This window comes from Oratosquilla oratoria, chromosome 22, assembly GCF_046742065.1.
Source record: "Oratosquilla oratoria isolate Oo_2021 chromosome 22, ASM4674206v1, whole genome shotgun sequence".
Lineage (NCBI taxonomy): Eukaryota > Metazoa > Arthropoda > Malacostraca > Stomatopoda > Squillidae > Oratosquilla > Oratosquilla oratoria.
Genome location: NC_134798.1, coordinates 6,654,817 through 6,667,316, shown reverse-complemented (window position 1 = coordinate 6,667,316; position 12,500 = coordinate 6,654,817). Strand labels below are relative to the sequence as shown.

At 47.8% G+C, this 12,500-nt stretch overlaps 1 protein-coding gene across 3 annotated transcripts in view; it reads left to right on the top strand.

Annotated features, from left to right (window-relative positions):
* Positions 1–12,500, top strand: part of LOC143037414 (cytohesin-1-like) — a 228,158-nt gene that overhangs the window by 177,135 nt on the left and 38,523 nt on the right. The window contains exon 1 of one of the 3 annotated variants that reach the window (XM_076205562.1): positions 2,359–3,507. The exons of the other annotated variants lie outside the window; for them this stretch is intronic. Within the exon in view, the coding sequence (XP_076061677.1) occupies positions 2,959–3,507 (549 nt within the window). The 5' untranslated portion in view covers positions 2,359–2,958. Of the gene's footprint in view, positions 1–2,358; positions 3,508–12,500 lie in introns of those variants that run through there. 3 annotated transcript variants of the gene reach the window in all.

Genomic DNA, 12,500 nt, shown 5'->3' with positions numbered 1-12,500 from the left:
GGAAGAGCTCGAGGGGGGGAGGTAGGAAGGGGTGCTAGCTGTACCCCCTTTCCTTCCTCGTGAAGATTTGCACGTCCGTGTTTTTTACAATAACATGCTTGCGCACAAGCGCGCGCATGCACACACACACACACACACACACACACACACACACACACACACACACACACACACACACACACACACACACACACAAAATGCGCGCGCGCGCGCGCACGCTGTCACAAGCACATCTTCAAGCTTTTCATTCAGTGCACGGAGTCCAACCCCACGCGTGTGCTGAAGACGCATAAAATATCGACAAGTGTGCATTGGCACACGAAACCTACAAAACTCTTATATTCATTGTCATTTTTGTTTTTTTGGGGGGAAGGGGCAAAATGGTGCGATAGTGTTTTGTACCATGGTACGATAAACAGGCGGCCCAAATCGTAGTCAGGGTGATACAGGAAAGCAAGAACGTAACTGTCTATAAGTATTACAGTGTTGCCTGTGTATATGCTTTTTTATAATGCGGTTGCACAATGATGGAGAGCTTATCTTTACAATTGTCGGCATTATTTTAATGATCCCTGGATTACTTTTCTTTCTGTCTATCTCACTCTTTTCTTCTGCTTTTGATAACGCAGTATGGGGGCGGCGATGCTTGCGTGCTTACAAGTTTGCGTGCGCGTGCGCAAGCGCTTCTGGCGTTGGACCCTGAGTGCGGGTGCCAACTTTGGCCTCATCCGGAGGTCTCCTTGTTCCATCACTTGCTGAAGAGGTGTCGAGCTGCCTAGCGACCACTCGTAAACTGGTCGAAAGGCTTGACCACACCCGAGATGCAGCGCGCCTTACCAGGTGCCCTATACACCTTTTCCCTAAAGAAAGAAAAATAAATAAATGAATAAGATGAGTATATAAATAAGTAGATAAATAAATGGATAGATGTTGTATAGAATTTTTTTGGCTACAACTGTGCACACTGGGAAAAATGCTCATCGACGCTTGTTGTTCCACAGCCCCCAATATATATATATATATATATATATATATATATATATAATATATATATATATCTATATATACATATATATATATATATATATATATATATATGTATATGTATGTATGTATGTACGTATATTAATAACACCACTACGGACCAGAGTCACTTCTTTTTATGACTGGAGACTGGTTAAAAAAAATGCTGGTGCTGCTTCAATTCTCCCTCTGACCTGTTACCCTACATCTCTCCTTGGCCACCTTTATGACACCACCTCTCTGGCGCGATATTTTCACACACACACCCCATGGATAGAAGCGCTTCTTATTACCGACGAATCGATTTTATTAAACAGTAGCATGGGTGGGTCGGGTTTGGGTGACCACAGATGCACATTCTCCCCCTATCTCTCCCCTGATCCCCTGAATATTTCTCTGATCTCATAAAAGCCCAAAGATCACCATCTTATGTTTGTATGTATGTATGTTTACGCACACATGACTTACATGACATTGTTGTCATAGTAAGAGAAGATGATTATGTGTATACTGTGTATATGTATCTTCCTTATGTATCTTAGTATAAGTGTATGTTGATATAAACGATTTACTTCGAGTGTGTACACAGATAACTCCTTGCTATGGGAGGAGAAGGGCGGGGGAGGTGCCACGGAGATGAATGAAATAGCCTGACGGCACCCGGCAAGGAAGGGGTGTAGTGCCACAAGGATCCTTCGGGTCCTGCGAGGTGAGGAATTAATTAGATAATTCCTCTACGTGCTCTACTGGAAATAGACCACTAGGACGAGAGGGCAATCGGGTAAGAGGCTTTCTAGATAAAGGCTGGGTTGCCATCTATTAAGGGTCTTCCTGCGTGGGGAGGGAGGGGAGTAGGTGGGAGGAAAGAAGTGTGGGTCCTTACTCTTGAAGGGGGCATGTAAGGATGAAAAGGAAGATCGTTTGGAGTCCTTGGGCTTTGTGAATTGATTACTGTTTCTGCAAAAAATGGACGACGAACTACGTAGGCTGTTAGCCACCGTCACTGCCCGAGGTAGAGCGGGGGGGGAAGCCCCGGGAAGGAATGACATCCGTGACGTCACGTAGAGTCTTGAGGGTATCCCACTTTCAAGTGATTTAAGATTTATTACCTTTGCGCCGTCGAGTGTTATTGGAGGGTGGGAGGACGTGTTAATTGGACTTGTTAATGTTGATTCCACCTTAACATTGCCTTGTCCCAGGGTCCTTCTCGCGATGACGGTGGGTGGGGGTGAAAGGAGGTGGGAGGTGTATCGTACTTCCGACACCGTCGTCACAGCCGACGATGCCGGGATTCGTGGATGAAAGGACGTACTCCGCTGATCCCGTCAGTTCCTCAGTCAGCTGTTTGGTTGGAGTTGTGTGGTTGTGTGGTGGTGCGTGGAGCGTCTGCGGTGCAGCCCCGCGCCGAAGATGGAAACAAAATAAGAAGAGAAATAAAAGACAGAAAAACCAAAGAATCGATAGCCAAAGATAGTTGACCCCGAGATTGTGGCGGCGGTGTTGGTGTTGGTGGCGTGCGTTGCAGGTCGCCCAATGCGTTTTAAAGGGTTGCGCCTACACCTGCGATGGGTTGCTTGGCGTGTGTGATGATAAGTTAGGCAAACACAACCAAAGATAAGATAGCGCGTTTTCTATAAATGACAAGAGCCTGAGTGAATCCCCGACAAACCTCGAAAATCGGTTGAACCTACTTCATATGGTGGTGACGAACCTCATTATCGGACGAATTCGTAGTGAGTTCGTGGAACTGTAGATAACGCAGTCGTAGTGTCACCAGCAGGAGTGACTAGGTGGACCTCGTATGATCGAAAGAATTTGAGGTAAACTTCGTCACAAAGCACTAAGACTCACCGGTTTTCTGTCGTATCCAATCCCGGATATTGTGACGTCACGCCCCTCGAGGTGGACCTTGAGTTGCATCACAGTCGGCATTGGATGCTGCTTGCGAAGGGCGTCGCGGTCGTACCTGAACGACGAAGGCGGGAGAGTCTGAAAACAACGTTCTCCGAGGCTCCTGAAGAGGAGGAGGGGTGGTGGTGGTGGTGGTGGTGGACACCGTCACCGGGAGATAGTGATCACAAGAGCGGCCGCTACAGACGGCGGCGCCGTAGGGGAGAAGGTGGTGGAGGAGAGACGAAGGTCCTTGAGGCTGGAGATGCCCTGGAGGACGAGGGAGCGATGCACCGACGATGGGCGTGGCATGTAGTGGAGTGCCTGACGTGTCGCCTATGTTCTGCCGACGGCGGCGTAGGCGTAGGCGCTGACGAAGCCGTGCAGGACTGCTGCGGCTTGTGGCGGACCCTCAGTGGGTCCGGGCGGCCCCTCTCCTCGTCGTGGCGGCAGGAGAGCCGCCTCGAGCTGGGCCGCCATGAAGAACTACCTGACGGAGGAACGCTCGGCCACAAAAATAGCAAGAGCTCCGAGCCGAGGTCAAGCCTTCTGGAGCGTCTACCCCATACGGCCAACACAAATCACTGCTTCCAGGTAATACGCCATCGCAGGACCTTCCTGGTAGCGGCGCTACTGCAGGAGCCGTCTGCTGCTCGGTCGTATTTTGGGAATGTTCGAAGGGAGCGGGGTGTGGAGGGGAGGGTTGCCTTATAAAACATCAATCCCGTCAGTGTCCAGCTTAGGTCTTCGAACTCGACTTCTTCATTGGAAGCATGAAGAGGTGCCTTCGGCAGGTGCATTGGCGGCCCCGCGGCTTCGCCCTCCGGGCGGCGGTCCTGTGGTCGGCTTCTGCTTCGGGCGGGTCTTGTGGCTTCACCGAGTTTCGGGTCTCGAATCCGGGTTTAGGTTCACACAAACGGGGTTTAGCACTGATGTGGCAGTAGGGTGATGACGTCACGTGTTTAGGGTGACCACTTCAGTAAGGTGGCACATTGTATAGATTCCTTTGTTGTTGACGCCAGGCGATTTTATTAAGCCGAGGGTTGGGCACAACTGAGCTCCCTCACCCTGTCCAACGGGGTCTGACTTTGAATTGAATAAAATCGTCTGGCGCATGATGTCATTGTATTGAAGGGATAAGTGACGTCACATGACATGCTCAACCCTACGTCATGGTGTGTGTGCGTGTGTGTGTGTGTGTGGGTGTAGGCGCCAATTGATTTTATTCGGCTGAGGAACGGGTCTCTTGAATGATTTCTCCCTGGGGTCCGGTTCTGTAGATGACTAAAACCACCTGCCGCTGACCATAATAAAATACACAATGTGCGTCACTGTTAATCCTCCCTCCCCCAAGTGAATAAAATTGCCTGGCGACAGCTATAATGAAAATGAAAGGACCACCTGGCCCATGTCACAGATGAATCATACATTTCGTGAGAGACAAAAAATGGGAGCGGGGAGCAAGTGTTTCTCCATGGAGGGGTTTACAGTGGCACCGCCCCCCGCCACCTCTCCGGATATTGCGTCAAAGTGTTACGAGAGAGAGAGAGAGAGAGAGAGAGAGAGAGAGAGAGAGAGAGAGAGAGAAAGAAAGAAAGACTCCCCCCCCCCACACACACAATGTTTGGGGGATGAATAATCGCTCCCACGGGTATGCTCTGATATATTTCACCGGTACTTCTCTTCTGTATATTTCTCCGGTACACTGGTTTATGTGGTATGCGGAGATGGGCAGACATAGCTGGTATACACATACACACATATGAATACATACATACACACACGCATACACACACACACACACACACAAGTACGCGCGCGGACACACACACACACACACACACACACACACACACACACACGAGGGAAATAGCTGTCGATCGCTAGTCCAACACGTGATCCAGGACCATGGTGAATCACATAGATGCATGCACACACACACTCACACACACACACACACACACACACACAAGCACGCTCGCACAGATGCATTCCCCCCCTCTCTCATAGAACAAATGGCAGTCCAACACCGGTAACATGACGCCCTGTATCTGTCTGTTTCTCTCTTGTCTGTCTGTCTACAGCGTCCCTCTCTCTCATTCCCACTGACGTAGCCAGAAGTAGTTTTTAATGGCAGCTATTTAGTGGTCCCTCTCCTCTTCTCATTTCTTCTTTTAATTTTCCTCCATAATTTTCTGTTATTTCTTTCGTACTCTTATTGCTAATTTTATTCTTATTCTTGTTCCACTTCCTCCCCCCCCTTCCTCTTCATTGTCTTCATTTTATCCTCCTCTTCATCATGTTAATTTTCATACTTTTCCTACCTTTTTTTCATCGTTGTTGTTATTGTTCTGCATCCTTCTTTTCCTTCACCTCTTCCTCTTCCTCTTTCTCTTCATTGTCTTCGTTTTCCTCCTCTTCGTCGTGTTAATGTTCCCACTTTTCCTCCTCCTCCTCCTTCTCCTCCTCCTCCTCCTCCTCCTCCTCCGGAATCTTATCAGAGTACAGAGCGGTGTGAGAAGAGGGAGGTGGCGACATTCCTGTTTGTTTGTTTCTCTTGTTTACGTGTGGACACGCAGCTGGGCTGGTTTGTTTAGCTTAACTTGATTATTTCTATATTGCTTGCTCCATTGCTCGAATCGCTTGTATACCACCCCATGATCGAGACTACTGTATTGTTGTATCGATATTTGTGTTGTATTAAGCAACAAAAGCATCCCGACCCACAAGAACTTCGTTCGGCTCAGGGTTCTTTAGGCCCTGTTCACACTAGCGGTTTGAACCGCGCAGAAACCGCAGTGGTACCGCATAGTCAAGGAACAACTGCGCGGTTGTGTGTAAACGCTTCCTTTGACTTACATTTAATTGAACCGCCGCGGTTCAAACCGCTAATGTGAACAAGGTCTTATGGTGTTTACTACTTGTGTACAGGGCCTTGGTATTGAAAGGGATAGGGGCATGGGGGGGAGAAGGGAAGGGGGGAGTTGGCCGGGCCTGGGTTCCCCCCCTCCCCCCAGGTTCTATTCATGTCTGACCTTGCCGCACGCTGATTGGCTGGCAAGCAGACTTGTCATCTGGTTTTGGCCAATTAAAAGAGTAATACGAGGACCTGTGGTTGTGCAATGGGTAGAGAGGTGGGTCCCCCGCTCACCGTTTTCTATAGCCTTCTTATTTATCTCTTGCCTACCCTTCTGACTCCTCCCCATCTCTTACCTCTCAGTCTCACCCACTCTCTGCCGTCCTTCTCACGAAGCACCTCTCCTCCTCCTCCTCCTCCTCCTCCTCCTCCTCCTCCTCCTCCTCCTCCTCCTCCTCCTCCTCCTCCTCGTCCTCTTCCTCCTCCCCAACCCCTTCTCTTCCCCACTCGACTCATCCTTTTAATCTCTATCTTGTCCCATTCCTTCCATTCTTTCTTTCTAATCCCCTTTCCTTTACTATTCTTTTCTTCTCTATCCGCTACTTCCATTATCCCTCTCTCTCCCTCTCTCTCTTACCTTCCCCCTGTCCTCCCCCCTCCCCTCCCCCTTTCCCTCCCCCTTTCCACTTTCCTCACCTTCACTTGCCTCTCCTTCCTCCGTCTCCCACTCAACCCCCACCAGTTCAAGGACAACAATATGATGATAGTAATGAATAAGTAAATGAATAAATAAATGAACACGTAAATAAATAGATGATAAATAGATAAACTCCGATTCAATTACCTCGATAAGTCATTGCTGCTCTAATGGGTCGAACTCGTTTTAGAACTTTATCCCAGCTAACCTCAGACGCTTTTGTTCAGCTTCGAAGACTCTCGGAGGAGGAACCCAGCGAAGAGGAGCTCCTTGTTCGCCATGGCCTCCTTCAGGACCTGTTCTCTGTCACACACGAAGTCTGATGTTCTTGGTCTTGTCCGTGGCTTTAAGTGCCTCGCTAATGCAGTAGCCCCAATGCTTTCCCAATGCATTAGCCCTAGCTGGGTGCAGCTGTATTCGTTTCTGAATACTACGGTTGTTGTTGTTGTTGTCCCATGGGAATGGGTTGCAAGTGTATTCGTTTACGATACGGAAAAGTTACGAGGTCGTAAGTCTCGTTCGCGTTGTAAACCTACGACCTATGGAGATATACGACGCCCACAGGTCCCATCAGTCATTGTGGTACTTATAAGTGGAAGGAAGTGTACGGTAAACACTCCCGCTAGCGAGGGGGCACCACGCAGGTAAGTGATATCGTCTAGCGTTAGCTAGAATAAAGCAACAAAGGGCTACTTGGTCACACACAGCAGTAATAACCCCATATATATATATATATATATATATATATATATATATATGTATATATATATATATATATATATATATATATATATATATATACAGCCGCTAGCAAGAATAAAACCATTATAGTACGGCACCATGCTGACTGGGTTAACCTTAATCACCTTAACCTATTCGCATGGTGACATCCCATTAATTGAATTAAATAAAAGTACCTGGCGACAGTCAGAACAAAGTATACAGAGTCCGTAACCGTGCCTAAGAGCACCCTTCACAGGAACGGTCTTGACCCTGACGTCACGATAGAGAACTGGAACAAAGATAAACAAACATGGACCCAAGCTCTTAGATAAGCACTTGAGTATCGGTGGGCCTAAACATCCTCTTGATTATCTTGATAATGAGCGCGTAACGTCACAGTTTCAAGGGTTTGGTCACGTGTATAGGAAGTGACGTACCGTCGGTCAGAATGTTCGGGTCGTCAGGAGTCGGCTCGGAATGTTATCAGGAGTGGATTCCGAATGTTTCGGTCACCAAAGGGCTTGTCCAGAATTTGTGATCGGTGTTGCGTAACTTGTTTGGAGTGCCGTATCTCTCCTCCTCCTCCTCCTCCCCCTCCTCCTCCCCCTCCTCCTCCTCCTCCTCCTCCTCTTCCTCCTCCTCTTCAAGTTTTCTAGCACACTTTAACTGAGACTGTGTCATAGGAGTGCAGTATGAGTACCACAATGTAGAGCCACCTGGGAGTGCCATCTGGGAGTGCCACGAGAGAGTATCATAAGAGAGGGCCACAAGGGAGTAGTGCCATGGGAAGGCGGCACAAGAGAGTGTCATCGGAAAATGCCACAGTATGGTCTTGTTCACACTAAGGGTTTGAACCGCGGCGGTTCAATTGCAATGTAACTCACTGGAAGCGTTCACACACAAACGCGCAGTTATTCCTTGACTACGCGATACCGCCCTGTGGCGTGCATTGAAGGTTTTGTTATGTTATGACGCCATATGAGAGGAGGCACACACCCCTCCCCCTCACACACCTCCGATGAAGAGTTTTAAGATCAGATGATTTTATTCAGCTGAAGGGCACTCGAAAGGAAGGTTTGAATCCTCCAGAGTCCTTGGGGGTTCTTACCTCAGCTAAATAAAGTCCCCAAGCGGCAGACAGACTACGCGCACAAGTTGAGCAAGGCACCCAAAGGGTTAGCTCCACCTCGATCAAGCCTTTCCTGAAGTTAATCTTTGAATTCTCGAGCCCGAAGATTTCTGTGTCTGAAACTTCCGAATCTTTAGATCTTTCTTTCGAGAATCGAGCGATTTTATTCAACCGAAGGACAGTTTCCTGGCCGGAAGGCTTGATGTTTGGCCAATCTCTCACCCGCTGTCAGTTTTACGACACGAGGTCTGGACCCGCGTCATTGGGTTAGGGGGATAAGGGGGGAGGGAAGTAGGGGGAGATCGAGAGAGGGAAGGAGGAGGAAGAGGAGGAGGAGGAATTGTGACTTGGGTTGAAATAGAGGTGGCAAGGATAAGGGCAGGTATATACTGGGTGAAGTTCGGGTCTAGTTTTTTGGAGGTATTGCGTGTGCTCTTTTGTATATGGTGTTTGCTACGGATATACCTGTATATCTGTGTGTGTGTGTGTCTGTGTGTGTGTGTGTGTGTGTGGGCGTGAGTGTGCGCCCATGATTTTCACGTGCAAGCGCAAGTTTTTGCTCGTGTGAGGGTCTGCCCCGTGGCAGTGTGAGTGCCTAGGAGCCTTGGCATCGTGAGCGAGTGACGGCAGCTGCAACGGCAGCATCAGAATGTTATCTCCGTTTTTATTTTCTTCTTTTCTTTTTCATCTCCATTTCCACCTCCACCTCTTTTCTTCTCCTCCTTTTCCTCCTTCCCCTCCTCCCCTCCTCTCCTCTCCTTTCCTCTCCTTTCTCTTCCTCTCCCCTCCCCACCCTCCCCTCCTCTCCTCTCTCTTCCCCTCCCCTCCCCTCCCCTCCCCCCTCTTTCTTTTTGTCTCTGTGTCCTTGTACACCTCCCCTTCTGCTTTTCTCTTCCTCTGTCCCATACCCTTTTCCTCCTCCTCTCTCTCTTCCCCTCCCCTCCCCTCCCCTCCCCCCTCTTTCTTTTTGTCTCTATGTCTTTGTACACCTCCCCTTCTGCTTTTCGTTTCCTCTGTCCCATACCCTTTTCCTCCTCCTCATCCCCCTCCTCTTCCTCCTCCTCCTTTTCCTCCTCCTCCTCCTCCTCCTCTTCTTCCTCACTCGCATCCCCACCCTTGGTTGGCAGGGCAGGTCATAACAGGCAGAAGGACAAAAGTGACTATTGACATTGATTCTTGTGACGCAGAACATCATCCGCGGTAAAGTTTATCTCAGTGGAGTGGAGTACAAGGGCGAAGTCCACCTGCCCACCACTTCCCGCCTCCACCACCACAGCCATCACAATTACCACCATCCCTTGCCGCTACCACTAAATATACTCATTTTCGTTACGCTGGGGATGGGGGGGTTCCTTCAACTGAATAAAATTGCCTGGCGGCTTCCAGAAGTGATATCAAATCGTGAAGAGTAGCGGTGATATTGTGAATTAGGTGATATTGTGATATTGTGATATAGTGATATTGTGAATCAGGTAACTTCAACACCGTAGCATCTTTTTTAATTGTTTTGATCCATGAGTTTGTATTCGTGTGTTTACTTATCCGTGTTTGATAATTCTTCAGTTCATGTGTTTATGCATTCATTCATTCATTTATTCATTCATTATAAAAATACTTCTTTTATATGATGTCCTCATCCCTGTATTAAGACACTGAATTTATCTCGACGTATACCTCCCACTCTGAGGTTGGTACTTTGTATATTTTGTTCTGGTCTCCATCAGACGGTTTTATTCAGGTAAGAGGTGTTCCTCGTCAATACGAACAGCAAGGAAGGAGCGATGGGTCCGAATAATTTCGACGTAACTATCAGTTAAGGTCAAATTGACAGATTATTCAACTGGGGATTTTTTTTTTTTTTTATGTGCACCTATTCTTTCTCCTCTTCCTCCTCTTCTTCATCTTCCTCCTTCTTCTCCTCCTCTTCCTCCTCTTCTCCTCCTCCTCCTCCTCCTCAGACCTTTTTCCAATCGGCCTTCACGCTTCGTGAGTCGTGACCCTCGCGTGTGCCAGGTGCCAGGTCGTGACCCAGCTTGCCATCAGAGCTCACGATCAGAAACGAATGCCGGAAAGGGGAGCGGGAGGAAGAGTGGGTGGGAGGGAAAGTAGGGCGGGAGGAGGGGGGAGGGTAGTTTCCTTTACGTAGAGCCGCACTATGACCCAGTGGGAGGCACCGATTGGTCACCTTCTAAAGGAGTGCCACTGGCGAGTTTGGCACTGACGTGAGGATGCTACGGGTGCCAAGGGCTCTCCCAGGGTAGAGGCTCAGTTCGTCCCGGAGGGGTACGTATGTATAAGTCTCCCTGTACGCAAGAATGTCATTGATGCCCCTGGCACTGTCGTCAGGAGTGCCATGGGGTGCCAAGGGCACTCCCGGGGCTCAAGGTTTTTCCCCTTTGTTTTCGTGACCTTTTGCCGCACATCGCCATGACCAACGCCCTTTGTAAAGCGTCCTTTGTCAAGCGCGCATATATATATGTTGTGAACCACAAGTGAACATGTTTATGTGAGGGTGTGCACTTTGTGCGTGTACCTGTGATTCGCCATGGTCTAGAATCACGTGCTGGACCCGTGATCAACACCTTTTTTCCCTTCCAATTGATACTTCAGACCTCGTATTTAAAGCAGTCTATGGGTATTGCTGTCATCCTACACATACACCTCATTCATTTGCTCAAAGAGGACAGTAACAGCTTGCAGAATCAGTAAAATGTTCATGCCCTTGGCGGGGCTCGATCTCGGGTCTGAGTCACTGCAAGCCGTATGTGTAAATGAGTGTGTGTGTGTGTGTGTGTGTATGTGTGTGTGTGTGTGCGCGCGCGCGTCGGTGTGTGTCTCATTGTATACGTTCATGTAAAGGGTGCATTCGCCATACCGTTATCTATATTTGATTCCAATTTGCCTCTGCATTGCTTTCCCGCCCCGCTGTGCAATGATGGTGTCAATCCCGGTTGAGTTGGAGTTGATGGTGATAGACTAGATGCTGGTGATACGTGTTGGTGACAGTGGTGATAATAGTAATGGAGACGGGAATGGTGTTAGGGACTAATGGTGTGTTGAATTAGGAAAGAATGCGTTGGTGATGATAATGAAAAGGTAGTGAAAGTCGTGACAGTGACATGGGGGAAATAAGGAAAAGGCAGTGAAAGTCGTGACAGTGACATGGTGGAAATAATGAAAAGGCAGTGAAAGTCGTGACAGTGACATGGTGGAAATAATGAAAAGGCAGTGAAAGTCGTGACAGTGACATGGTGGAAATAATGAAAAGGCAGTGAAAGTCGTGAGAGTGACATGGTGGAAACGATGGCAGTAGTGGTGATAGTAATATATATATATATATATATATATATATATATATATATATATATATATATATATATATATATATATATATATATATATAAGTGCCACTGGTTAATGAAAGGGTATATTACAACAGTTTATATTTATGTCACATGTCGCAAGAAAGGACGTGAGTGATCCCCGGATGTGACGTGATGAGTGATGCCTGTGCAGGAAACACGGGTAGCCGAAGAAGTGCCCACTCCCACACAAGTGACTGTGTGTGTGTGTGTGTGTGTGTGTGTGTGTGTGTGTGTGTGTGTGTGTGTGTGTGTGTGTGTGTGTGTGTGTGTGTGTGTGTGTGTGTGTGTGTGTACACACTTATACATACATACACTACTGTGCAAACCCTTTTGTTTTACATAGTGATACCGTTTTATCTTATTTGTACTTGTATTTTGTCTCTGTGTATACTGTATATGTGTGTGTGTGTGTATGTGTCACCCTAATGTATGAGTATATTTTTCCGTTTATTTTGTTTATTTGGGGAGGGGCGTTGGGAAAGATTTCATCATGCTTCCACGTATTCGCCACAAAGTCGTGAAAGTCTCTTACAAAGTTGACAAACTGCGAATGCTGAATGCAACTTAAAGAAGGCTTTGACCGCAGTTATTTTTATCGCATTTTACTGGAAATACCTAGAAACCTTTTTAACTTTGTTTATTACGCGTTATTTAATAAATTCGCGTTTTGGTAGGCCCCTTTCATTGCGCCCAGTTGGTCATCATTGGCCTTTGAATTCGCGAATGATTACCGCGCACGTTATCGCCTCTGCTGGTACCTTAGTATTCCATCGATCTGGAAACTCTCTATAGAAACCAGATACTGCTGATATTCTT